The 26504-nt window shown below is 49.8% G+C and overlaps 1 protein-coding gene across 1 annotated transcript; it reads right to left on the reverse strand.

Moving 5' to 3' along the window:
* Positions 1-12570: 12570 nt before the first annotated feature.
* LOC143151663 (band 7 protein AGAP004871) lies at positions 12571-25391 on the reverse strand. The gene is made up of 8 exons (XM_076321012.1): positions 25321-25391; positions 23024-23236; positions 22541-22721; positions 19140-19301; positions 14029-14194; positions 12919-13139; positions 12818-12877; positions 12571-12739 (listed from the first exon to the last, which is right to left on the reverse strand). Exons 1-8 carry the CDS (start codon positions 25379-25381, stop codon positions 12571-12573), a joined length of 1233 nt encoding a protein of 410 aa, XP_076177127.1. The 5' UTR covers positions 25382-25391.
* Positions 25392-26504: the final 1113 nt, after the last annotated feature.

The raw sequence follows: 26504 nt of genomic DNA on the forward strand, positions 1-26504 counted from the left end.
CTACGAAATTATGCGCGTGTTAACGCAACGATCCTGGACCCACTCTCTCTCTCTTCTTTTTCTCGTCGCTTTTCTACTGTTACACCAAACCGTAATCATGCTACGATACCTACCGTGTTGCATCCTTAGGATTAATCTCTGTTCCCATGCGAGCCAATTCACAGAAGACGTCTATAAGTGTTAAGTACGTCCGTAAAATTCTTGTCAATCGGTCTATTTTAATAAAACCTCGGTAAAGTGCCAAGGGATCGTTGAATTCTGCACAAGTGTTCCTTCGACCCTTCCCTCCTGCATAACAGTACGATCGTATTTGGAAAGAAACGCGAATCGGCGCGTGTCGACGAAAATTGGAAATTTCTGTCCCGAAGGGAGAGAATCGTTAAACGACGAAGGAAACGAACGCGTTTGAAATCGATTTATCCAGCATCGGTTTCGTTCGCAAGCGTTTACGCGTGTCGATCGCACCATTCGAAGATGCGTAATTAAACATAATCGTACACGCGTAACGCGGATCGCGTCGAAACTTGCTAATTAATTTAACAACGTTCATTTTGAATCATTTGATACTTTGGATTCCCGGACGAGCGATACAATGAAACACTGTACGGTATCGTGTTACCGTGTACTTGGGTTTTCGATGGATCGGTGAAATAAAATTAATTACGTTACGGCCGGTAATTGGGGAGAGAAGACGAACGAGGCAAAATATGGTTTGCAAGGGGTCACGAGGAAGGTGGACGTCGATTTTGAAAATTATACAGCACGTGCTAAAATTTATACCCAACGAGAGATGATTTCTCGATTTGACTGTGGCGTCTGACCATTGTTCGACGTTTCTACTCGAGCTGGTATTATTCGAATACAATCTCCTTACTCGTCTTACCATGCTTCTTCGCAACGTTTACATATTGGTTCGATTTATGCGACACAACCCTTTGGTACGAGATACAACGAACAAAAAGGAACAGAATGTACGTACGAGTAACCGATAGGATAATAATCTCAGTACACGATCTTGTAACCATACCAAAAACCGATAACATTCCTTTTCGCACGCGTTCCCGTAACAACGCACGAGACTCTTTCCGCTCCCGTAACAACGCACGACACTCCATACGACTGACCGCTGATAACCGAAATTCCTTTTGCATACGTTCCCGTAACAACTCACGAGACTCTTTCCGTTCCCATAATGACGCACTTCTTACGTAACGCAGGACACTCGGGACAAGAACGGATACAAAAACCGACACATAGGAGACAGATCAGTCTTGACCCGTGATTAGATCCGCACGAATCTGTGACCAAAGGTACCGCAATTAAAGCGTAATACGGAAGAAAGTAACAAAGAGTTCGATCTCCCGTTAGAGATCAACATTTTTTATCAAATCCTTAATTATTACGTGACAATCTCACGCGCTCGGATTAACCTTTCGAGTCGATTCTCTCGAAAAGGAAGCCACCGACGAAAAAATTCTACTCCTCGTTTTCGATTCGGTTTCAGTCAAAGAATCAGCCCAGTACCATTTCCAACGGCACCGCGAATTTCTCCGCACCCAGGACAGTTCGCCAGCCACGCCTGCCAAGTCGTACTCTCTCTCTCGGTCGACTAATTCTTGAAATCGATTCTCTCGAAAACGAAGTACCGAGCAATCGTACCGCGCGTAACTTCCTTTACTTTTGCACGAAGAGTCACCTCACTCTAATCATAAATTCTCCGCGTTCGTCATCGGAGAGGAGAGCCGTGGATCGAACTTACGGACGCGTCGAGGGTTCTTCCGGAACGATGTCAGAGTTATAGTTTCGAATCGGGTAGAAATCGTGCTACGTCGATTCTAAACACCGTTTCCGTTTCCCTCGTGTAACTCTTGTCTCGTCACTATTGAAACTGGTCACCGGGTGGTCGTTGGCCGTGGTTAAAAAAGAAAAGAAAATAAAGGAAAGGAGAAAGAAAAAAAAGAAGCGCAGCTCGATAAAAGGTCGACGGCCGTTTTCATTCATCGGTAGGTGTGCAGGAGTGGGAGGTCCTCGGTCCGGAATAAATTATAGCCCGGTCCTGCCGGACTGGCGCGGGAAACGCGGGCTTTTTCGTACGTGGATACAGTAAGGTACGCCAAGCTATTTCGGCCACTCGTAATTCATATTTACGAGCAATGGGAGTTACGCCAACTATAAGAGGCTGCATAATGAAACCCGGTGGCAGTAACACCCTCCCGCCCGGTTTTTCCCTCGCCCCGTTTCATTTTTATTCCATCCCCACTTCTGGTGCACTCCTCCTACGTCCCCTCGCGGCCCTACTGCTCGCAGTTTTTGCCCGGTTCGAGCGTCTCTGGCGACGCGATCCGCCTAATATCTACACCCTCGTTCGCAAACGCTCCAAGCGATATTTCAAAGCTCGAAAAGCCCCGCGGGGTTATGCGTTACCTATCGCCCGCGCGATTTCCTTTCCCCTTATTTATGGGGGTCGGTTTACGTCTCGAAACAACGGCAATTTGCCTCCTATCGTCTCGTGCCTCCTTGTCGATCCACCCCTCCCTTTGTACCCTCCTGTACGATGGTGTCGGGTCCGTACCATCGCTCGATTCTTCCGTTTTCGATCCTCATCGGCCGGAACCGTGCGAGCCGGCGTCCTCGTGCCGCGAATCCTAATGCCACGGGGAAATACGCCGTGCTGCGGAATCTCGGCCGCGTCCGGAGAGCCCCGAGGGATCGGTCGGGTTGCCCTGCTCTTGGAAGACGTTTGTTCGTGTCCGATTACGATGGCAGCTACAACATCCGGAGAATCTCGACTTCGTCGATTCCAGCTGGCCCCGAGGATTCTCGAGAAAATTCTTACCTGGTACCGTGGCGTGTTCGGTGACCTCGATGTTTCGAGAATCGAGGGAAATTTGGATCGGTCGCGTTCAACTCCGCTGGCAAAAATCGGTCAAAGTTTGAACCTAGTCGTTCCCGACAAACGGCTCTGTAACGGATTACGAGACGATCGAGACGAGCTAGAATTGGTCACGAGATACGATACAGGGTTGCGAGTCTACGAGTACACACGTGGTGAGGCCTTTTCGAATCTTTGATGTTTGTGCTGCAACTTTACTGTCCGCGATACGGGCGATCTCTGGTATTATTGTGGAGTGTCAGCGAGGGCACGAGAGGTACAAACGGGACCAGTGGAACTGTGAAGTTTTCCAGAGTACAAAGACGTAACTCAGACCCACCGGTGAGAGCAAGACCAGCCTAGGTCACGTAGGCCCAAAATCTTAGGTACAAGAGAATCTTGCAACGAATAGCGAGTGCAGAACTGCGTAGCCAGCGTTGCAGTAACATTTGTCTCTTATCGTTGTATTTCTGTCGATCACCGTATATTCAAAGACTTTGTTTCAATCGTTCGCAATAATATCTCACGCTACAACGATCCTCTCGGTCGACTCCGATCGAACGGGGTCATTCCCCCTTCACCTCAGAGCTTAGGGAACAGATGGGTGGAACCGAACGGAACCACCCACTGCTCGACCACAGCCTCTCCGGTACCGTCTAAGCCAGGAAGCCTTGTCACCGAATAGGCCGACATTACCGGTTACGTCATCTCGCGGACTCAACGGTCCTTAACGTTGCGTCTCGGATCCATCGAGAATCGAGGACCGGTTCCCGGGGAACTCGGATCTTCCGGGAAATGGTACAAGGGCCGGCGAGTAACGCGTATACTTTCCCCGAAGAAAGAGTCGGAGCAGAGTTCGGTGTGCATAAAATGAACGCGTTTCGCGCGACTCGAGTCCTTTCCGGCTCATTGAATCCTTCCGCTCTGCCCGTAGGTCCCATTTAATCCTCGGTAGAAACGGCATTAGGGGCGCCGCGAGTAACTTTAAACGGTAAAGTCCGGTCGCTGCTATCGTTCGTAGGGACGCTCGAGCGATTCCCACCGCACGGCAGACCGATAAAAAGAGAAAAGTGTATATTTATCGCGTTCGTTCTCCTTCGCGAGGATTTTTCCTTTCCTTTTTTTTTTTTCTTTTCAGGGGAAGAGAATTCCGTGGTATTTGGCGAGGGACCGGTCCCCTGTTCGTTGTCGGTGGTTTTAATTGGCCGTGATCGTTGTTTGCCCGATACTCGTAAAAACGGACACGACGGATCGTTCCGTTCGGGGAACGCGCACGTCCTGGTCACGTTTCTACTTTCGTTTCACGCCATCCGAAAAGTTCGTGGAAGTACGAGGTGGCGTCCGGGGTCCGAGCGTTAACCGTGGAGGGTGGTACGGGGCTGAAAACATAAAACTCCAGACAACATAACTCACCCATTTCCAGACTATCCCTTCGAGAAATTATTTTGTAGGTGGAGAAGTATTTCTCGGCACGTGGGAAGGAGCCGGGGATCCGCGGGAGAAGGATCGTTCGGTCGTGCGGACGTGTCCACGGGGATGCGCGAAAAATGCCGGGGAAGCTAACTTTCCCAGCACCGATGAAACGTTAATCGTCCTTCTTGACGGATACGTTCGGCAGGGTTTATTTCTTCTCCAACTTCGTCCGAGTCGACTCGCGACGAGGTCTTTGTTGTTCTCGGTGACCGACACCGTTCGTACGATCGTAGTTCCTCGCTCGCAGGTGTAGTCTTTCAGCGATCCTCGAACAACAACGTACGTCACGGGACCTGTACGGAACTCTTTCGAAATCGCAACAGAGCTGAATTGCGTTCGATTCGTCCGCCATCGTAGAATTCACCGAACGTTTCCACCGTTCCACGAAACGTTAACGGGGTAGGTATACGTTTATTTTTTAACGATAGCCACTTCCTTCACCGTGTACCAAAGTTTCGAAATCCTTGATAAGAGTTTCGTGAACTTCAATTCCCGTAATTTCTACGCACGTGCGCGTAAACTGGTTTTCACGCGTACCGAAAACAATGCATCCTCGAGCACGAGTATACTTTTCGCGATAACGATACAGCGGTTCCGCAACGAGCGATAAACAACGTTTCTGTAAATTATGAAAGTAGTTCCGACCACGCGGAAATTCTCGGATTGGTCCCGCGATGTCCCGAGGGTTTCGCGCGCCCACTTTGAGAAACGCTCCCGTAGACGATCGCTTGTTGCGATTTAACGCGGCAACAGCCTCCTATTATTTAGCCAGTCACGTTTCCGTCCGGGAGGGGGTTAAGCGAAGGATGAACGTGATCGTCCCTTAATTTCGAGCGACGGAATTATTTTACGGTGTACGGTATCTCGGTTCTGAGCGGATACATATTGAGGCGCGAGAGGGTAAGGTAATTGCGGACAAAAACCACTCGGTTCTTCGGTTTCGGACGTGAAAATCCACCCCTTTCTCGCGAACGAAGCCAAACGAAACGCGCAAATAAAACAAGAGGAATAATACGTACATTTTGACGGTCAAGTGAGTTTAAAGCGCGAAACGATGAGCGATTCGGTACGTGTTAATTAATCGCGTCAAGAGTTTAGAAAAAAAGGATGCGTTTAAAAAAGTTACTCTTCGAGTCGGGTAGAAGTCCTTTGTTACAATTTTCGGTCGGACGTATCGAGCAGGAGTTTGATCCCCGAATCGACGTCAGATTTTCAATCTTCGAACGTTCCTTTTATTTCGAAACGGAGCTCACCTCGTCTCCCGAGTAAGAACGCGTGGAAAGTTCCGAAAGTGTTTCTTCGTAGCACGATTCGGAGCACTGGTCGGTTAAAATATTCCTCGTGGGCGCTCGTTGAAAAATATTACGTTCTCTTGGCGCCCTCGTTACAAGCGACGCGAAGTTTCGAAACCCCCGAAACAGAGAGACGAGAAAGAGAGAAAGCGCGAGACCATTGTGCGATTTAGCCGGTCGTAGCCAGGTAGGTCGTTGGGGACTTTCGGGTTTACCAATCCCACCCAGCAGGGAGAAACGGTGTCGCGTTCCTTTTTCGTTCGCGTCGGTGGTTAATATTCCCGCTAAAGAAATTAGTTTCGGTCCGAAATGGCGAACAGGAGGGGCCCGACTAGTGCGAGGGGCCGGGGGCGGGGATGAAAAGTTCGCGTCGACCTCGAGCGAAATAAGCGTCGAGCGAAGAACGAACGGCGTGAAAAGTTGGCGCGAGGAAGGAGCGGGCGTGTTACGACGCAAAGAGGGCCGCGCGTATATTCCACGTAGTTCCCCGCGGACGTCGCGACGCCGAGAAGGAACGAACGGGAGCAGAAGGTGGCGGTGGTGGCGGTGGCGGTGGCCATCACGGAGGAAGTGGCGAGGAACGGGGCGCGCTTGGCCTCCGTGGAATTAAAAAATTTTTAATTGCAACCGTAAACCAGCGTCGACGCCAACCGAGGTGCAAGCGACTGCTAATTATCGTCCAAGAAAATTACGGGGCATTAAAGAGGCGAATCGTGAATCCCCCGTCGTCGGTTCGACGACAATGCAGCGCTCATTGTTCCACGTTCTGAATCACCGGAGATACCTCTCGTCCCGCGGAAGTACCGTGGAAAAAAAAAAAACACACAAACCCGGTCTCGGGCTTCCTTCTAACCGTGTTCGTCGAGTACCACGGCGATGAGTCGCGATAAAAGTTATCGAATTCCGTTGAACGAGTACCCGCGGCCTCGCGTTGAAAGCACCGGAGCTCGACCCTTTCCTCGGTTACACGCGTTGAATATCCCGGCGACTGTCGAAAGTCGAAGAGTTGGCCTCCGCTGCGCGGATTTCCCTTTCAACGAACGATGATCTCGTCTTTTCGGGCAACGAGCTCGTTAATCGCTACCCGAATTGTCAACGGTTGCTACGTTCTTATTCCCGGTCTGGCCGCGTTGTTCCGTTGACACGCGATTATTGCAAACGCGCTCGATGTACAAGGTATTCTCGTTTAAGATTGTTTCGAATCGTATATCCACCGTGATTGATACCTGCCATTGAACGTCGCGATCCGGTGAGATTCTATTTATTTATTCCTTTCAATAGGTTATTTTGTCGCGCTGCACCGGAACACGCGATCGAAGCTTAAATTGTACCATTAGATATTACGTGTTCGCATCGTGGGCTTCTTCGTGTCGCTTCTACGGCTGTTTCTCCGTCCATGTACAGTTGGCAGCTGGAAAGACGACTCATGGACGAAGGGGAACGTATAGTCGCGCGTGAGGAGAACGTGGACAACGTCGAGTAATTTTTGCCCGGTCGTAGATCTTCGAAGGCCGACTAAAACATCAGACCTAACGCGATCCGTAGTTCCTGCCCAGGTAAATTTCTCAGCTCCGCATAGTACCTCTCTTTCTCGTCCGTCCACTTTCCTACTTTCGTCTTCGTACTCTCTTTATCCTACGCGTCGCTTCCTCTTTCTTCTGTACGGCTTCACCATCGGGCAAGTACCATCTGCTCTAACATCGTCCTTTGTTTTAACGCGCTTGTTTTCGGAAAAATAGCCAGTTTGCTCGACGACGGGCTGGCAAGATTCTCGGCCGGAGAAAATGGAACACGATTTCACTGCGCGTACGCTACGAGCGGTTTTCAAACCAACTTGCGCCCTCGAGTCGAAAGGAGGAAAGACGATGTTGCGTTAATTTCGAAAATCCGAATTTCGAGTCTAGAACAATTTAATCAATTCTCGTCTCGTTTCGACCGTGTCCGTTTCGGTTTCCAAGGGGACACCGTTGCTTCCCGACGACAGCGATCCCCAATTGGACCCTCGTAATTTCTTGCGCTAACTTTATGCCAGTTATTACGGCGATGAACGGCATCCCCGGCACGCAAACACGCTGAAAGGACTTTCCCGTTTGTAAACGCATTCTGTGTCTTGCGGGGAAATTCGTTTCCGGCGCTCTGATAAATCGCGAACGGTCGTGGTTCACGAGCAGCCATTTCCGCGTTAACCTGGGACCGAGGGGGATGAGACCGTCCCGTGCTTGAAAAACCAACAATACCGGTCCCGCCTTCAATGGGACATACCCGTTGGTCGACATTAATTAGCCGTGAATCACAACTACCGCGGCCATTATATCCGCGGACCGGAAAATTTCGTGAAAACCGGTAGGTGAATGTTTTTCGGAACGGGAGGGGGTGGGTTCTTGAAAGCTGCAACCCAGCGGAATAATTTAAAGAAAAATTTATCGTAAGGGAGAAACACCCGTGGTATTAATTCGCTCGTTGTTCCTGCGAGGTTGCCTCGTACGGAGCGCGTTGGTAAATACGCAAAGTTTCTACGATAACGTCGTTTATCGCTAGCGTTCTCCACGTTGCTGTTACGTTGCGTAATGGCGCGCATCGATGGGAGGAAATTAATAAGCGTAAACGTTAATCGAACGAGAGGTTGGACGTTCGGTGCGCGACGGAACGATTGAGAATCGAGCGTTGAAAAGTATTTTCGATTCGCTCGGAAGGGAACAAAGATTTAAGGGAACCTCGAGAGTTAAATTTGAAAGATTTCAAGAGGTTTAAAAGTTGATCTCCGTAAGGAGCTGTGGGTCCGTATCTATCGTACCTCGATCTTCGACCTTGTCGAAACGATCACCGTGCACGTTCCCCTTTTACACGGTATTCCACGACCCTTAACCCAGGGAATCGTCTTTTCGGTTACGGTCGTTCTCCGTGGATCAACGTAAGAACGAATCGTTCCGTTTACGGGCCATCGCTCGTAGATTGGAAAAATATTCGCGGATCGACGTCGTAACTCGCGCGATGTTTTGAACCATGTTCCGCGTAGGCGGGGAGCGGCAACTTCTCGACCGATTCGCCGGGAAAATGGTACTCGACCGCGAGTTATACGAGCCCGGAGATCGTATCATCGGGCACGCGAGATTCGTCTTATTTTCACCGTTTCGGCTTTGTTCGCGCGTTATCGCGTACACGGAACAACGTTTCGCACTCGAACGAGAAACGTCCTCCCTTCCCTTTCCCTCAGTTGCGGTTAAAAATGTACTTGGAGCGTACAACCGATGGTTATCTCCTCGGTCGGATTACCCGCGTCCGTGTGACATCCCGCCGGGGCGCAGTACGTACGAATTAATTTCACCGGCAAATATTTGAGTCGAAGGAATTAATACTCTCCTTGGGGGCTCTCTACACCGTTGTGTTTATTAATTACGATCTTCAATATTAGTTCGTCTCAAACACGCCGCGGAGGCTGCGAAAGTTTAATCGCTTCGTTCTTACAATACCGAATATGGACGAACGAGGATGGAAAAGGGGGTTCGGAGAGGGAGGAATACGCGGCTGCGAAGACGGGACGCGTCGAATGGCTTAGAAACACCGGAAGTTCCCGCCAACGTGACCCTAGACGTCGCTGCAAGTTATACTTAGAAATCTAACGATTAACTTGCTCGAAAACTCGCGAGAAGCGCGACCGAGATGGAAATCCTCGTCTGGTACGCGCTCCCGTTAAGTAATTTCGACGTTTCTCGAGCACCCTCTCTGTCCTCCTCTCTATTTGTCTCTCTTTCTCCCTCTTTCGTCGTCACACCTCCCCTTTACGGTAAGTATCGTACTGGTAGGTTTTCTTGCCCGTATTATCCGGGGAGAACGAGTGCACTTTCGAATCGCGGAATTATTTTCGTTCCAACGGAAGAGGGAAGGGGAAGGGTGTACTTGTTTTTTTTTTTTTTTTCAAGTTTTTCCCCTCAACGACGGGACGTCGGAGGAAGGGTGGGGGATGGCTCTGTTTAATCCCGGCCGCGTGTCGTGGCCGCGCGCTAACAAACCCCATAATTCACCGAAGAATTTTCCGCGTAAATAATAGTCGCCGCGTTAAAGCTCCTCCGCTGTTTATAAAACATTCCACATACATTACGCCCGAGATACATTTTGTTCCGTTAAAAACGGAAGGAAGCACGCCCTCTCGGTGCGGTGTAATAAAATTGAAATTTATACTTTCGGTTCGTATTCTTGGGTTAGGTAGCGACGTTTAAATGTTCCAAGAGCAGAGGTTTGTTTTCGACGCGGGAAAACGAATCTTTTTCACCGGTGTATAATTAAAACCGGATACCTTAGCTTTCGAGGGAAACGGTGCCTCTCGCAGCCCGGCTTGGTCGCGTTTCTTTTTCTTTTCTTTTTTTCTTCTCTCTCTCTCGAGCTTGTTACCGGATATTTAAGGACGTCTGCTCGGGAAACACGGGGTTTCCTTCTGATTGTTTTCGCGCGTAAATTTCAATACACGACCGCGCGGAATTTCCGTTTTACGGGTAGGTTTCGCGAAGATGACGAGGTCGACGCGGCACGTACGTTTCACTCGGAGTTTCGACGACGGGGCGCACTTTCACGGCACGCTGTAACGCCTCGAACGTGACGCGAAAGCTCGACGGGAGCCGACCATGCCCTGCGCACGCACGTTCGAATTCCTACGAGAGTATTTATTTACGCACCGCGGCTGCTCGGCTCGACCGATCGCCCGCTCGTTCACCCGCTCGTGCAAGAATCTCGACGAGACTCGATTACGCGACGAACGATCGATTTCGAGCGAAAGTGCTCGTCCCCGTGCGTTTCGTTCGAACCTTCAACCAGCCGACGTTCGTATTAGCGATCAGAGCCATCGGAAGAACGCTTCAACAATTAACGACCCTGTCCTTTCCATACGTATCTCGAGCTTCGAACAAAAAACCTTCCCACGGTTTCGTTCCTCGTGGATCTCGTCCGATTTATAAACTTTGCTTTTCGATATTTGAAAATTACCCGCACTTGATTTTCCGATTTCTTCGGGACGGACGCTTTTCGTATCGATTAGAGAAATAATGAAATTTTTGTCACTTTCGTTGTCGATTTCTCGTACAATTACATTCAAGTATTTAAACCCTGGTTTGGGTCCTCTTTCGAAAGTATTAGTGGTTAATGCAATCGGAACGCTCGAAAGAGTCGAAAAGTAGGATTATTGCCATTTTTCATTTTCAGGTATTAAACACACCGGGCAACTTTTACGAGGAATAATAGCTGGTTTTCATCTTCCGGACGTTTCTTCCGAGAAATACGTGGCATTTTCTACGGCTTTGTAAGTAATCGCAATCAGATTAGGAGTTTCTCCAGTGCAATTTGGTTCCGGTCTAAGTTCTGGAGTAATTGACCTCTTCTACTCGTTCGCTACCAAAACGACCGATCCATTTCCGTCGAGTTTCTCGCAAGACTGCGTCTGTATTTTCCTTTCGCCGCCCGGGGAACGTTCCACGTGGAATGTCGAAGACAAACAGAGAACGAACCGCGTCCCGCGTCGAATTCAGCTCGATTCGTACTATACGTCGGATAACGGTCCATCGACCATTCGTCCGGTCGTTCTTCGTAGGGACCGTGCCGCCCACGGTGATGGATGGGCCGAATATCTCCGCGCAAAACCCATTCAGGAATTAATAATATCGTTTGGGAATAAATAAACTCCTTTGTGATTCCGAGAGCAATCTCTAGCCGTAATTTATTTATATCACCGACGTTTCTATATTGTTACGGGGCTCGCGGTGTTCGTTCATTCGTTCGTTCGTATCCCGGCCGGCGCGACGATGCGATATATTAATACGAAAATTCAACAAGGTGGACGTTAAACAATACGGATTCGCACGTTGATGTGTAATACAAATTACTGCCTTTTATATTTGCGGACGAACCAGTCCATCGGAATGACGCACGGATGGTTTTCAAAATACGATAGAAGAACTCGTCTAAGAAAAAAACTCGACCTAATGGACCACGGCTGAAGAAGAATTGTCTGCGACATATTTTTAATCGTTGCGAACAATTTGTGTAATTACGCGATCGATGCACAAGCTACGGAAGGGATTCGTTCTCGATTTGGAAATTCGTCGATCAAGGAAGTAACGTGTTCCCACGAAGGAACGATTCGATGGACAGCTGGCCCCGTAGCTCGCGGGCTCGCTTATCGACTTACGTGCGAAAATCCGCGCGTCACTTGAAATCACTCGGAATCGGGGCCGTTTGCACGTTGCTACGAAAACGCGAGAGTTTGCCTAAAGGGTGGCGCGCTTTGACGAGCAGCCAACGCGTCGAGTACGGATACGCGGGTATCGGTTTTCGATCAAGTATATCTGCTTACCGGTGAATTGGATCAAAGGCTGTGCAATTAATCCGACGTGCGGACCGAAGCCGACGAAATTCCTTTTCCCGTGCACCCCTCTCGACTACGTCGCTTTATTTATCGCAAGGGTCGCGGTGTATCGATCAAGACCACGCGTGCAACGTTCGACTCGACTCGTACACAACGCGATAATTGCTTTTCAGGACCGAGCCAGCCTCCTTTTTCCTTCGCGATAGACGCGTTTCACGGGCCGCGATTCAACGCGTATCTCCGTTCTCGCGTGAAACGAAGACCCTCCTTGACTCGAGCTTTCTTCCCAATCTCGAGAACCGGATAAAGAACATCGCGAGTAATTTTCCGCGCTTCGAAACGCGTCCTTCGTTTCCCGTCCGCCGATCGTCCGGCTCGAATTATTCGCGAGCACGGTAGACGCTCTCGATCGATTCCGTCGATACGATTATTTACACGCGGCAAACGGATAATCCGCGGCTCTTTACGATCCGTTTATCGGATCCAGGAGTTATTTACAGTTTAAATATGTATTTTTACGAAAAGGTAAATTTCCCGTGAAACGTACTCTCGAAATTAAAAACGCGGGGGGAGAGAATAATTTACGGAATTGTCCATCGTTGTTCGATGCGTCGATAATCGGGACCGGGTACGATGGTGTACGCTTCGCAGAGATCGGGACAATTATCCGGGGATTTTATCCTTTCGAGCTCGTTAGAGACAACAGCGAGAACGCGTAATCGAGGGTTACGCAACGCGAACACGGTGGTTCTAGAAAGTGTACCGTCGATTAAGAGTGCAAAAAGTGCATCGGACGAAAGTGCACTACTGTACACGGATTTACCTTACCGTGTATTGAAATCAATGTCTTTGCGCAACTCCGAGCGAAAAGCGCGGTTCGTCGACGAACTGTTTATCGTTTCGGTCCATTATTCTTTCGCGCACCTTACTGTTTCATCGGCTGGAGGTTGTCGACGTTCGAGTGAACGTCGCATTGAACTTTCACCGATTTCGGGTCGAGCAGCTTCGAGGGGATCCTCGGGTCGTCTTGATTCGTTTTCGAGTGGCAGCCACCGGTGAAGAAGGGCGTCAGAAATTCCACCGGCAGTGGAAAGATGATGGTCGAGTTCTTCTCCGCGGATATGTTGCTCAGCGTTTGCAGGTATCGTAGCTGCTGGCGCGAGAATCGAGTAAGAATACCGTGTCTCGGAATCTTTTAACCCTTTGCGGACGAGTGCCGCATATATGCGTTTTACGCGAATCATCAAATTGGCCGAAGAACTCGTATATGCGTTTGGCGAAAACAGTCGATAGATCCGAGAAACGCATATATGCGTCCCACCTAAATGCACGTCGATGGCCGCGGTTGAGCAGAAATATGCGCTGGCAATTTTAAACGACTATCGCGGCAGGAGCTCGGCACCACGGTACCGTTCACTTTGAACCGTCCCGTCCGCAAAGGGTTAATCGGAGCAGGGTAACCGCGAGGCTAATCGTCCCGTACGTGGGAGAGGACGATTGAAAAGTTCTCAAAGAGCGAACAATTTGGAAGTTTACCCCGAGCGAGGACGCGAACTTGGAATAACCGCTCGATTCTTAGCGAGGGAGGTAATTTAAGTATACAGACGGGAGATAGGGGTCAGAGACGCAACGATTTATCGCGCCTCGAGCCGTAGGGCGGATTGCAACGAGAATTGCGTGCACCGTGATTCGAACCGAGACGTCTCCGGTCGGGGAGCAAAACTCGAGAAATCGCGAAAGGTTTCGCAATACCGTTGTAATTGGATATTTTAGCGGAACGGTAAACAAAGGTAAGATAGGTACACGGTATTATATTTTAATTTGGTCGGAGAAGAAACGTGCGAGCGAACTTTTCAACGTTGCAACGTGCATCGAGATCATTGAAAGTTCAAATAGCGTTAAAATCAGACTTTCGTTCCGAAAATTCGTATCGATTGCGCGGATCATCGAACGATAAATCGTTACGTATGTCGGGGAAGGTATTGAACGAAACAGACGGATCGAAAGTGTCTCGGTCGTCGAGGCAACCGGGAACGTACCTGAAGAGCTGCCGGACTCATGGAAATGACATCGCTGGCCTCTTTCAGAGCACGGGAAGCCAGCATCTCGCCTTCCGCCGCAATCACTTTTGCTCGTGCCTCCCTTGCAGCTTCCGCCTCCGTGGCCATGGCTCGTTGCAGCTGCACCGGAAGTCGAACGTCCTTTCTAAATCAGAGACATCCGTTACGTTTCGTTCCGTCTACCCGTCTCTGTGTCTGCACAGGTAGACACAGAGACGGTTACGTGCAGGGTGTTTCGTAACGCGCGAGACCCTTTCGCGGACTCGAGGCGCGAGAAATTCCAACTTTGGGAATTTTTAAGCCAGAGATTTGAATAATCGAGAAGGCACCGAGAAGAATAGACCGTTGCGAAATCTTATCTGTCCGAATCGCGTAACGTATCGGAATATATTTTTCCTCGTTGCGTTACGAGGAAAGTCATCTCGATAGAATTCTCCATCGTATTTTAATAATCGACGAGTTCTCGAATAACGGGCGAATCACCATCGAGGTATCGAGGTCGCGCGTTAAAAGGACTCGGAGAAAACAGCGCTGGTAACACAGAGCATATTGTATCAAGTGTTCCACCGAAGCGGGTTACGAAACGTTCTACATAAAAGTGTGCAAGCGTGTTCGAGGGGTAGTTTCGAGTTACGGGCGAAGAGTTTCTCGGTGCCGGCTCGACAGACACGAGCGGAGCAAAGAAGATTCTTCGTTTGTTTTACGGTTGCCTCCACGACGACGGTGTTTTCGGTAGGAAGAATACGGTTACCTACGGGGGAGGAATCCGTCGTTTGGTAGTCGACGTCGAAACTGGTTCACGGTTATCGAATTCTCGTCGAAAGTTACCTGGTCGATAAATTAACGGACGAAATCGTCGCAGTGTGGCGCGTTTCGGCCGCGAACCCTTTAAATTGGCACGTTATCGCGGCCGGTGTCGATCGAAACGGTTTCGAGGGTTGCGTCTCGTATTTTCAGGGCTCGGAAAACTCGTGTACAACGGCAGGGGAAAGCGGTTGAAAAATTTGCCCGATCATCGTCGCGGATTCGCGCCAGGGCAGCGTTCCGGCGTCCTCGTTTTCCGCCGCGCGGAAGCGGCGTGTCGGCCGTCGTTCGAGGGTGGCTTTAAGTCGCGGTAAAAAGCGCGGTTTCCTTGAGCCAGTTACACTCGACCGGAATAAAACTGTGCACAGCTACCTGCTACCGCCCGGTTCTTTTTACCGTTTCCTCGTTCGCCGGGCGTTGGCCATTTTTTAAGCGCGACAAGACACGCCGCGGTAACGCTGACCCAAATGTACGAGGAGCGCGGGGATGTTTTACGCGCGAGGCGACCGCTGCCAAAATGCACTCTGCGAATTCGGTGCATACACGGGGCGTATGCGCGGGGACTCGTTTCGCACGGTGGATCGGGGACGCGAAAACGTTGAAAAAAAGTTACCGCGAGTGTCTCGTTTGACCTTGTTCCCGAGTTGCGTAATTTCGGATAAAATATGCTCAACCGTGGTTCCGAAGCGATTAATTACAAGTGGAAGGGAAATGGAGAATTCAACGGAGGGGATTGAAATCTCTGCGGGGACTTTAGGGGATCTGGTCCGATCGAAGACGTTCGAAGCGAAAGTGGAGATTCGAAGCCTTTCGGACACTTTTACGAAACCGACCAACGCGTTAAGGGATCGTCGCGGTTAAGGATAAAATAATACCTTCGTCGAGCCGGTCCGGAGTGTTCGCGATCGAACAATTCGATTACAGTGCTAGAAGATCGTCTCCGGAAGAACGATATTCGCCATATTTTAGGCGCGGTAGGTATTCGAGGTGAAGGCGTCGCTTCGGGTCAAGGGAGAGAACTCTCGGCACGTTGGCCGTACGTAAACGGCCGCGTGCGGAGCATTCCCTTCGACGTCCCTCCGATACTCTCCCAAAGAACCTCTTTGGAAAGCACTCGAGCTTTTTTCCGGCTTTAGAAGCGCGCGACAGTGGTGTCTGGCTACTGGAGCGCGCGACGTCGTTGCACGTCGAGACCGGAGGGCTCTTCTTTTTTTTGGACAGCCCGTCGAGGGGTCGATGCCATACTCGAGGGTGTCCGCGTTTATGCGCGTCCACGTACCAGCCTACGCGCACCCTCGTGGGTGCGAGCCCATCGAACAACGCGTCACGCTCGCTCTCCGTAACGCCACCGCTACACGTTCCGTGCGTATTTACGCCCGGTGAGCCTTCCGTGTTTTTACACGATGTTTATTGCACAATTGTTTTCAACGAGGCACGCGACCCCAACGGGAATTGCACACCCCGGACCCATTACTGTTCATCGCGTTCGCGAACGATATTCGAATGGAGAAGTCCTATCGTGTTTTTTTCTCCTCTGCGCAAAAACTACCCTTAGCAGCACCGGGCACACTCGTTTACTTTCTCGAAATATTCAACTTGGATCTTGACCAAATTTTGGATACCTTTGAAACGACGACCGAGAGAGACTCAAAGTTTATTCGTATATATATTTCCACAGTTCTTCGACGGATCGTAGGTCGTCGAGATGTCCGGTTCTCCTCTGACCCGATTCTTAAAGTTCGTTAAAAAAAAAAATAGACGAACGCAACGAGGTGCAACTCCGCGAACAATCTCAGTCGCGGCGTAAACCTTTTTCCGACCCGGAAACTTCTCTCGTAGACCGCATTAAAGGAGCACTCGGCTCGTTACGGTCGAAAATTTTATCGCGACTAATTGTACACCGATTTGGTTAAATTGTATCGCGGTTAGCGGTCGAGATAAATAGATGAACAAATGAATGGGTCTGTCTCGAAATTCGCCCGACGTTCGTTTCCATCTATTTTTCCATCGAAAGGAGGAGTAGATTCAGGGAGAGAGGGGCTCGAGCGTCTCGAGAGGTCGGTTCTTTTCTCGCTCGAGCTTTTTCGCTTCGATCGAGGCGGACGATGTCCCCGGGCCGCTCTCTGAAGCTATCTCCCCTTAAAAGGCACGGTTTCGGCTTCGCGACGACACCAGAGACGTATTTAACTCCTTGCATGCGCGGCCTCGAGTACCATCGAGTTATCACGGTCTACCAGAAGAGTTCTCCTCGGTCCCCGTGTTACGTAATCTCGAGTATCCCGGCCTTTTGAAGCCCGCTGCGTCGAAGAATCGTTGCCCTGACCCCCCAACGATCACGGTATCGCGTCCTCCGCCACGTGGAATCGTTTTCGGAAACCACGCGTCCAACGATCGTTAATCGCGATTCAACGAACAAATTCGAAAAGCTCTCGTTGGGAGACGCGAGAGAGTTCCGCGGGAGAAAAGAAATCGAAAACGCGGAATAACATTGTTTCCAGCGAGAAACTCGTTTCGGGAAGCCTTTGGTCTTCCAGGTCTTCGTTTCAGAGATCCGTTTACGTTTCTTCGTCGAGTTCATAACTAAAACGCGGCCAGTTTTAATTATAAGAAAACAGTATTTCCGGTTATAAATTGTTACCGTCTCGCCTCGCGGGTACAACGTGACGGACGTGTGCAGCGGGATCCATTAAACCAGAATATCAGTGAAACGCCCGCGTGCCCCGAGGAGTTTCGAAATTGATTTTCCGAGGCTCCCCGAGGAACACATTTTATTCCGCGTCTTTGATTCATTTTTCCGCGACCCGTTCTCGATTTCCAAACGATTGTTGCGCAACCCTTGAAAAATTGTAACGCGCTCCTCAGTATCGAGTACTCTTTCTTCGAGAAACGCGCAGAAATACCGGCACAGTTTCGTATCGCGAGTTCAGCGTCGATTCAAAACAAATTCGCAGTCTTTCGATCGTGTTGTCGATCGGTACGCAATGCGCGAGCACGATCGACAGTTGGTATTAACACCGTTGTCGAAAAACGACACAAATTGAAATTAACGACAAACGGAGAATTTCGAGACCGCGATACGCGTGATATTATTTTTAATTGCCACGAGATTCGACGTCCAGGACGTGTTCGATGCGCTCGCGAGCTTTCGACTCGACGTTTCGATGTTCTCGTTCGCAACGAGTATCGCGCAAGTGCGTCGAACGAAACGTCAATTTCTTCGAGTTTCGTTTTCCCTGTTGCCACGACCGATACGATACTTAAACATCGAATTAATTCCGATCCCCGAGCACATATTGGACTCGAGCGAGGTCTCGTCCCGTTCCGAGTCTCGTCGATCGGTTCTAAATTGGAACCGCGACAACGAAGAAAGAAACGATTACCGTATAGCTGCGGCGGATCGGGAGAGCGAGCTTCGGGCTAGGAAAGCAGTGTCAGGGAATTTCGGAAATTCCCCGCAATATCCCGTACAATAGTCGGAGCCCGAACGATTCCATCCAGTCCGTCGGGAACGCGTCTCGATCGTCGGATGTATTTCACCGCGGATTCTTTCCAATAAGCTCAATGGAGCGCAATACACTTTCGGGTGCAACGTAACCGTGCCGACGATAAGCTCTTTTCCACGAGGAATTATATTTATCGCGACGGTATACATCGAACCATTCGATCGTCTCCGATGATGATCGATCGTCCGCCCATTCTTCTTCGCGGTGAGCGACTTTCGATTGCATTTGCCCACCTGGCCACCGGGTTCTCGTTCGACGCGCGGTCTTCGCGTTGAGAAAAACAACGATCGTTTTCTTTTCCCGCGTACAAAGGGCGGGGCCCACCGACTCGACGACTCTTCGAATCGATCGAAGATTACTCGTTGCGGGGAAACGGTGTATCGAGTCGCGAGATATCGAAACGAAGCGTGTATCGTACGACACGGTAATCGAGTTTTCGGCGCATCGATTCTTCACCGAGACTCTTTCGTCGATCGATACTTCCTCCCGGAATTTCGGTAAAGGAGATATTCGCGAATAAATAGTCTTGTATACGGAACAGTTTCCCACGGTAAGAAAAGAGTTTGTCACCAATCCCCACGATATCGCGTAACTTTCAATTTTAAGTAAACAAGTTCGGTATTTCACCCTGTGCGAAATGAGTCGCTCGTAAGTGGTTTCCGATAAATTCCGAGCAGCGAGTTCGACGCTCGAACGAAACCCACGGTTTCTCGCGGGGTACTCCGTAAGGGAAGGAAAGGTGTCGACGTACCGGGTGATCGTATGCGAATCGAATGCGCTTACATTTCGACGCGTTCGACCTTGACGCCCCAAGGATCCGTGGCCTCGTCCAGACACGTCTGCATGGTGTGAGAGATGGTCTCCCGTTCGGAAAGGATCTCGGCCAAGCTCCGAGTTCCCAGGACCGTTCTCAGCGTACTGGCAGCCAACAGTCGAGTCGAGTGGCTGAAACGCGACGACGTTTGTTCGTGTTTGAATAGTTGATGTACACCGGGAAGAGAGCGGTGGGGATTATCGAGGAGCGATAACGATAACGAAAAATAATTCTCGCGGATCCTCTATCCTCCTCCTCCTCCTCTCCTTTGTTTACCGGGTTTACAATCGACTCTTTGTTTGCCGAAACACGCATTGTTCGACGCGTTAAAGGTACCTGCGCGTTTTGTTTTCGAAAACGCGCGTCCTTTTGCTGTACGGTTTCCAGTTAACGGTTTACGTTTTCGAAACGGTAACGATCCGGGGCTTGTTGACGTTCGCGAGCAGTCGTGCTTTCACAGAAAATGGATTTTGAAGGGTGTAAACCGACGCATTGTCGGTGTTTACACCGATCGTCTTCTACGCGACGCTCGCGTCCGTTAAGCGTCGAATATTGCACCAGCGAAGGGTTAAACGACTCGAAGAGCATCGTTCGAGTACTGTGGTGCATCGCGAACAATTTTTTCGTTCATTTCCAACCGCGTGTTTCGATGCTCGTTTTCAAGTATCGCGCGATGTTGGGAAGTTTAACTTTAGAAAGGGTCGCGGTACGAATCGGTCGATTTTCCAAGCGAGGAGGTCGAATAAAATTACTCGAAACTGTTCGTATTCTGTTTATGGTACTGCGGTAGTATCACGACGAGCTGGAAAGATGTCGAATAGTCTAGGTATACGACGATGTCTAATATTATAATTAATGGAGTCTCGTCGGTGACAGAAGGAACGTTGACGTCTACGAAAGTGAACCGAAATCTCTCTCTGCGTTGTTCCACGAATTGAAACTCGAGACGAGACGCGAGCGGCACGAAACGCGAATAAATAACGTACACAGTCGTACCGCGACGGTACCGCGAGAACAATTCGGAAGAAAATCTTGCTACTCACGACGAACTTTTTCGTTCGAGATTTTCGATAATTTTATTCCGCCGGAAAACGCGTAAAGCGCGCGGACGGATTTAGAAAATCCACTCTCCGACTGCTGTTCAATTGAAAGGTAACGATTTTATAAAAATGATATTAACGGTCGGTATCCACGCCGGGAAATGGTCGTCGAATACGACCGAGCTATGACGATGAATAAAATTATGCAGATTCGAAAATATAATATATCAGTCTAGCCATTCCGCTCTTAAAAAATTCAAAAACATCCTCGTCTATCGTACCTGTATACGTAACTCCGTTTCGCGGGAAATATTCGCGAAGTGAACGGATTTGGAGAATCATCTCCAAACTTCGTTCGATCGAAACGTAAAAATGTACGAAAATGCGTACAATCGAAAGGTAAAAATTTTCGAAGATCGTGGGTATCCACGGTTCGAGAGTAGGTCGGTAGATGGTCCTCGAACGCGAGGAACGAAGTTACGCGGTCTCGAAAATACATTAGCTCGTTGACCCGGTCTTAAAAAAACGCGGGAACTCTCGGCGGGACTCGCTACTTTTCGCGCAGTTGTTTCTCGTTCGGCGATCCAATTTTCGCGGAACGGTGATGGGAACGAAGCTGAGAAACGCGCGGTGAATTTTTCGTCGCGGATGGAAGAACGAGAACGTTACCGACGCAATTATTTTTCCCCTCGTGGACTTCGTCGAATTTTCTGGCCGACCCGGCATAAATACGCGTGTAACTTTAATTACGCCGCCGTCTTTGCCATAATTGAACAACGGACCGGCGTGCTCCAGTTAATTAAACGTCGTCCGGTCCGCAGAAGCTGTCACGTTTGCGGTTTAAAAACGCACCAACCGAGCCAGAACGTCGGCTGACCTGTTCGCAGCCGGGCAACGATAAATCCAAGGTGCCGGCTCTCCACTTTCGGGAATTCTTTCCTTTCTTTCTTTTTTTCTTTTCTTTTTTTTAACGCGGAAAACTGGATCGCGACGGGAGCAAGTTTCACCGTACTTTCCCCGATCGTCCGTCGTCGGGCTCTCTTCGCAATATCCGGAACGACTTGGTCCGTCGACGAGTCGAACGAAAAAAATTACACCTTCGAATCGATCCAACGAAGTTTCTACTCACCGTGGGCGCAAATTACCCGAGTAATTTCGTCACGGTCCCGCGACTCCTCGAGGAGCTCGTTCCTCGCATTTCTCTCCGGCGTCGTTGGATCCGCTCTCGAGACGATCTCTCTGTTTCACGAAACTATACCGTGCCCGCGAATGCTAATTAAAATTTCAGAAAATCGTGTCCACGTTAATTAACCAGCCCGCGCGAGGAATTCCAATTAATTCACGGTATCTCCGAGAATGTCGAGTCTTGTTGTGTCCGCGATGTGCCCGGTTCCTTCTTAATTCAACGTTCGTGCCGCGGAGGAAGAAACGGGACCGGTAGGACGGGTGTTTCCTGCCTGCCACGGAAAGAAACGGATCGTGTACCCGGGTTTATTAACTTCAACGTCGGGCGAGCCTCGTCCGATTAATTTCCGCGAAATTTCCGTGAAATTTCCACGAATTTTCCGCACGCGCGACCCCGAGTGTCGGGGAAAACTTTCGATTCGGCGCGCGGTCACCGACGCGGCGCCACGAAAAAATTTACCCGACAATGTCGCGACGCGCCTCGTCGTATTCTCTCGTCCCGTGCGGATCGAGATCGAGAGGGAGAGAAAAGAGAAAAAAGAAAAAAAAAAGAGAGAAAGAGAGAGAGAGTTATTTCAACGATCTCGGCCAGCTAGCTCTTTTCCTCTTTTTTTTTCTCCTCTTTTTTCACTCCGGAAACGAAACGACCAGCGGGACCTTTCGTCGAGTCCTGCTCGTGGTTCCTCTTTAATCCTCTCGTTACCATCGGTCTGTGGACGATCGCGCGAGAAAATGGGATCGAGATTACGCAGAGTGCTAACCGTAAATGATAGACACTCTATCGATCGCTGACGTACGCTAATGGAATCTCTTGCTCGAGTGTGTCTTCTCGCGAAGCTTTAGCGCTTAAAAATTTAGTCATCTCGATACGAAAGGAATTGTACAGACGGAAGACGGTCGAGAGGGTTAAATTGCACACGTGTTGAACACGAAAGAAATCGGATTCGTTCGTTTTATTGTACACGAGTGACCGTAAAAACATTTGCTCTCGTTTGGAGGGGTTCGAACGCTTTCGTAGGACTTTTCGTAGCAATCGCGCGCGTCTCGTTCGAAGGACGATGTCGCGAATTAAACGATACCGTGCTTTCGGTGCACCAGGTGTCAGTGTTCGCCTCGATCTACGCGACCAGAACGGTCTCGTGTACCTGTAATTGGCTATCTTGACAACGGCGTTCAAAGGCTCCTTTATACGGTAATAGACCACCGCGTCCACGCTGACCGTCACCGAGTCCTTGGTGAGGACTTCCTGGGGCGGCACGTCGAAGGATACCGTCCTCAGGTCGACCCGCACGCAGCTGTCGACACACGGCATCACGAAGAACGTTCCTGTCGATGACAACGCTGTTAACCCATTCGTCTTGAACCAGGATCGATTAACGGAACCGCTTCGAAAATGTTACAGAGTTGTCAAACTATTAACACGCGAATATCTGACACTTCAGATCGAACTATCTATCCGATCAGGACAATCGATAGTTTCCCGTTAGAGAATTATCAATTGCTCGGAAAATCGTTACACTTCGTTATTTCTACGGGAGAGACATCGAGACAGATATTCAAACGACTCGAAATCACCCAAGTTTTGTTCTCTGTTGATTAAAATTGAATGGTTTCGACGATACGAGTACCTGGTCCGTAGGCGTCCTCCTTCAATCGTCCCATTCTGAACACGACAGCTCTCTCGTACTCCTGCACGACCTTGAACGTGAAGCACAGCGAGAACGGAAACGTGACGAGCACCAGCAGAAAGGATCCGATGGTCGCGAGGATCTCGACCAGTTTCGTCATCGCGCCGATCCTGTTCCCCTCGGTCATCTGCGAGTTAGGGATCCTGGATTCCTCTGTGTTCGCGGGCAGACAGAGGCAAAGAAAACAAGAACGGAAGTGACAAAAGAGAAATATTTCCAACTAATCGGTTCGAGCGAGATTGCTTTCGCGAAACATCCCGATTCCCCCTCGGTGGAACCCTGCGAGTAATTAACGAGCGTTCGATGGGGAGATTTGTCACTGGTTACACGCTTAGCGATTTCGTTTCCTCGGTCGTTTTGTCGGTACCGGGCGCGCAGAAGCAATCGTGCAAACGCTTTTTACGCGGATCGTCCTCGCCAAATTGCGCGTGAAATGGAACGGCTGTTGGAAAAGTAATCCGTCCGGTTTCCCGGCGACAGCCTTTTTTTCATTAATATTTCACCGTACGCCCTCCTGTTCGCCCTGCAAGATCGAACGATAAGCGAAAGGACGCGTTCCGTTCGCGATTCGCGCGCGATCGAGCGAGAGAAAACGCGTTGCATCCGCGCGAACCTCGCACGGTCCGAATTTTACGAGAGGGATTCCGAAGAGACGATCGAATCGACCTTTCTTTTCGATCGAAAGATTAGCGACTCCCAGGTCGGAAAAACCTAATGTTTTGAATACGGATCGGGTTGAATAGAGATCGAGTCCAGTGTACAGGGTGTTCCAGTATCGATGGTGCAACAATCGAGGTGATTCTGTAGGAAACGCGAGATCGAAAATAAAGAGTAAGATTCGTTCGTTCGAGGCTACGTTTTCGAGAAAATCGACTCTGAATATTCACCGAGTACGCGTGCACTCGACTACGGCTCGAATTGCCGGATCTCGATGCAGAGTTTTGTTTGTGTTTCCACTTTTGCATATTTGCGTCGATGTCCTAAGCACTTGCCGCGGCTTCGTTCGCGAGTTACGTCGCTATCTTCGGTCTTGACCGGTAGAGTTTCCCTCGATTCTTCGCAACGAGTAGATGTACGAATCGAGAATAGGTGGATATGATTCATGCAATGGATGCGCGTAATAGCAAAATATTTATCAACTGGAAGAGCCGCGCAACTCGTATATAAACAAACGAAACTCTGCCCGCCGATTGAAACAACAAAGAGTCAAATAGAAGGAATATGAAAATTTGGAACAGAAATTTCTCGATGTATTTTCGTAACTATCTTTAGAAAACGCTGCGTGTTTTCGACGGACCGTTGAAAGAAACTCCAAAGGGAAGCGACCGAGTGTTTGAAAGTTCGTTCTTCGGTAAACATTTTCGAGCGCGTTGCTCGAGACACAGGTATCGGTATCGAGAGTACGAAAATCGGGAACAAATCTACGATACTTTGAAACGATCGTTAACTGGAAAGCGTCAAGGTATCCGCTGGACGTTCGATGGGAACGAAGCAACGGGATTTCGAAAGTCGAGAGGGAGCCGGTCGTGCGCGCAATAAAAATTTCCGCCAACGGAAGCGCAAAAATGACTGTTTAATCCGCGAAATGGACATTTCGCGCGTCAACGATCAAACGGGAAATCTCCGTTCTTTACGCTCGCGCGGAATCCAGCGGAGACGAAATTTCCTTTATTTTCCGAGCTTTCGTTCGTTTGCTTTACGACGGCCATATAAAGTAACGATTTATCCGTGGCCGTGGACGGTAGGATTTTTCCTGCAATAATTCCTACGACTGTCGTTCGTACGACTGTTTGAACGATAATTGTAAACTGTTCGGGGGTTGTTGAACGACTTATCGTGCGGCGCGTCGTGTCGGGTTGCGGTACCAGGTTCCCATAAAATCTGGCAAACTGGTTCGATGAGGGTCGTTACGTCCGTGGAAAAATAAACGTACGACAAGTCGGTACGGCTATCGTTGCACCTCGATTCGTCGCACGATGAATCGCGAGTTCTCTGTTGTTCGACGACAATTGACGAATCGTACGGGACAAGTTCGTATACTTTCAATGTCGCGTTCTACGTTACTTTCGTCACGAGCCTCGTCCAACGACCTCGACTTCTACGATATTTACCGATGGAGTTCAGATTCGGGTCGGAGCGGACCCGTGGTTCGCGAACAGACATCGCCGCGCGATCTCTGTTACCCGATGTCGCGAAACGGTGACGATAAAACGATATCTAACAAGATGGTGTCTCACTGAACTCGACGAAGCACTCGACTCCACCGCTGTCGGTCTTCGCGCATCCGTAGTGTACCATGCCGCGCGAAACGCGAACGATGTCTCCTTCGCTGCGATCTCTATCTTCTCGTATCTTTCGAACGGTGAGAATCGGTGACGACGTTGAAGCGGTTGCTCGAGTGAGATTCTTCGTTCGATCGTTGCTTCGTTTCGACTCTCGTCTCGTTAACGGAGCTACCGAACCATCGGGAATCTTTGCGCGAAGAAACTCTCGACGCGTCGTCGAGGATGGACATTCGTCGCGCAGCTCCTGATCGAACACCGATGTATTCGTGACGTACGCGTTCGCGAAGAACGATTCGAGAGACAAAGTACCGCGCAAGGACCCGAAGCTCGACGGTGGAGCGATCCTCGAGACCGAGGAAGCAATCTGACCACGGCGAAGGCGACTCGGCTACTAAAACGTCGAAGCAGGAAGACTCGCGGATTCAGCCGCGGTTGCGAGCGATTCGGCTACCGTAATAGCCAGAAGGAGGGTTCGACAGGGGGCTGGGATCGCGGAGCAGCCGTCGCGACGCGTCGAGAGACGCGTCCGGCATCGTTCGGGCTTCTCGTCCGATTGATACCACCGATGCCGCGAACCAATACCAAATTAACCGACGTCTATCCCCGACGCGATCCCTGTTACGCGTTCTCGCGATTTCCGAGAATTTCACGAGCCTGTAAATCAACGTTTACGCGCACGCACGATGATACACGGATCGAGAGTTTACGTCGACTCTAACGAGGCGAGACGGAATTAATCGAACGAATACAACCCGCCGGGTGGATTAATAAACGTAACGAATCGACGATAATTTACGGTTAATCGCCGAGAAAATAAATCGACCGCGTTACCGCAAATCTGTACCGAATTAAACCGTCTTCCCGCAACTCGCGAACACGTTCACCGTCGTACGGTGCCGGTCTCCCGCATTTTCGAGAATTTCGCGAGGTTGTAAACCACCGTTTACGGACCTCCGCGATCACGGATGCAGAGAGAGAGAGAGAGCGTTTACGTCGATCTCAACGAGGCGACACAGCGAGCGGATTAATAAATACAATCGCTGGTAAATTACGCTCAAGCGTCTCGTACTTCGAGTCGGATTCTAATTGGTAGATAGGAAGAGTGTAGGGAAATATTGGTCGCGATCGGGACAATT

The sequence above is a fragment of the Ptiloglossa arizonensis genome, chromosome 9 (assembly GCF_051014685.1).
Source record: "Ptiloglossa arizonensis isolate GNS036 chromosome 9, iyPtiAriz1_principal, whole genome shotgun sequence".
NCBI classification, from domain to species: Eukaryota; Metazoa; Arthropoda; class Insecta; order Hymenoptera; family Colletidae; genus Ptiloglossa; species Ptiloglossa arizonensis.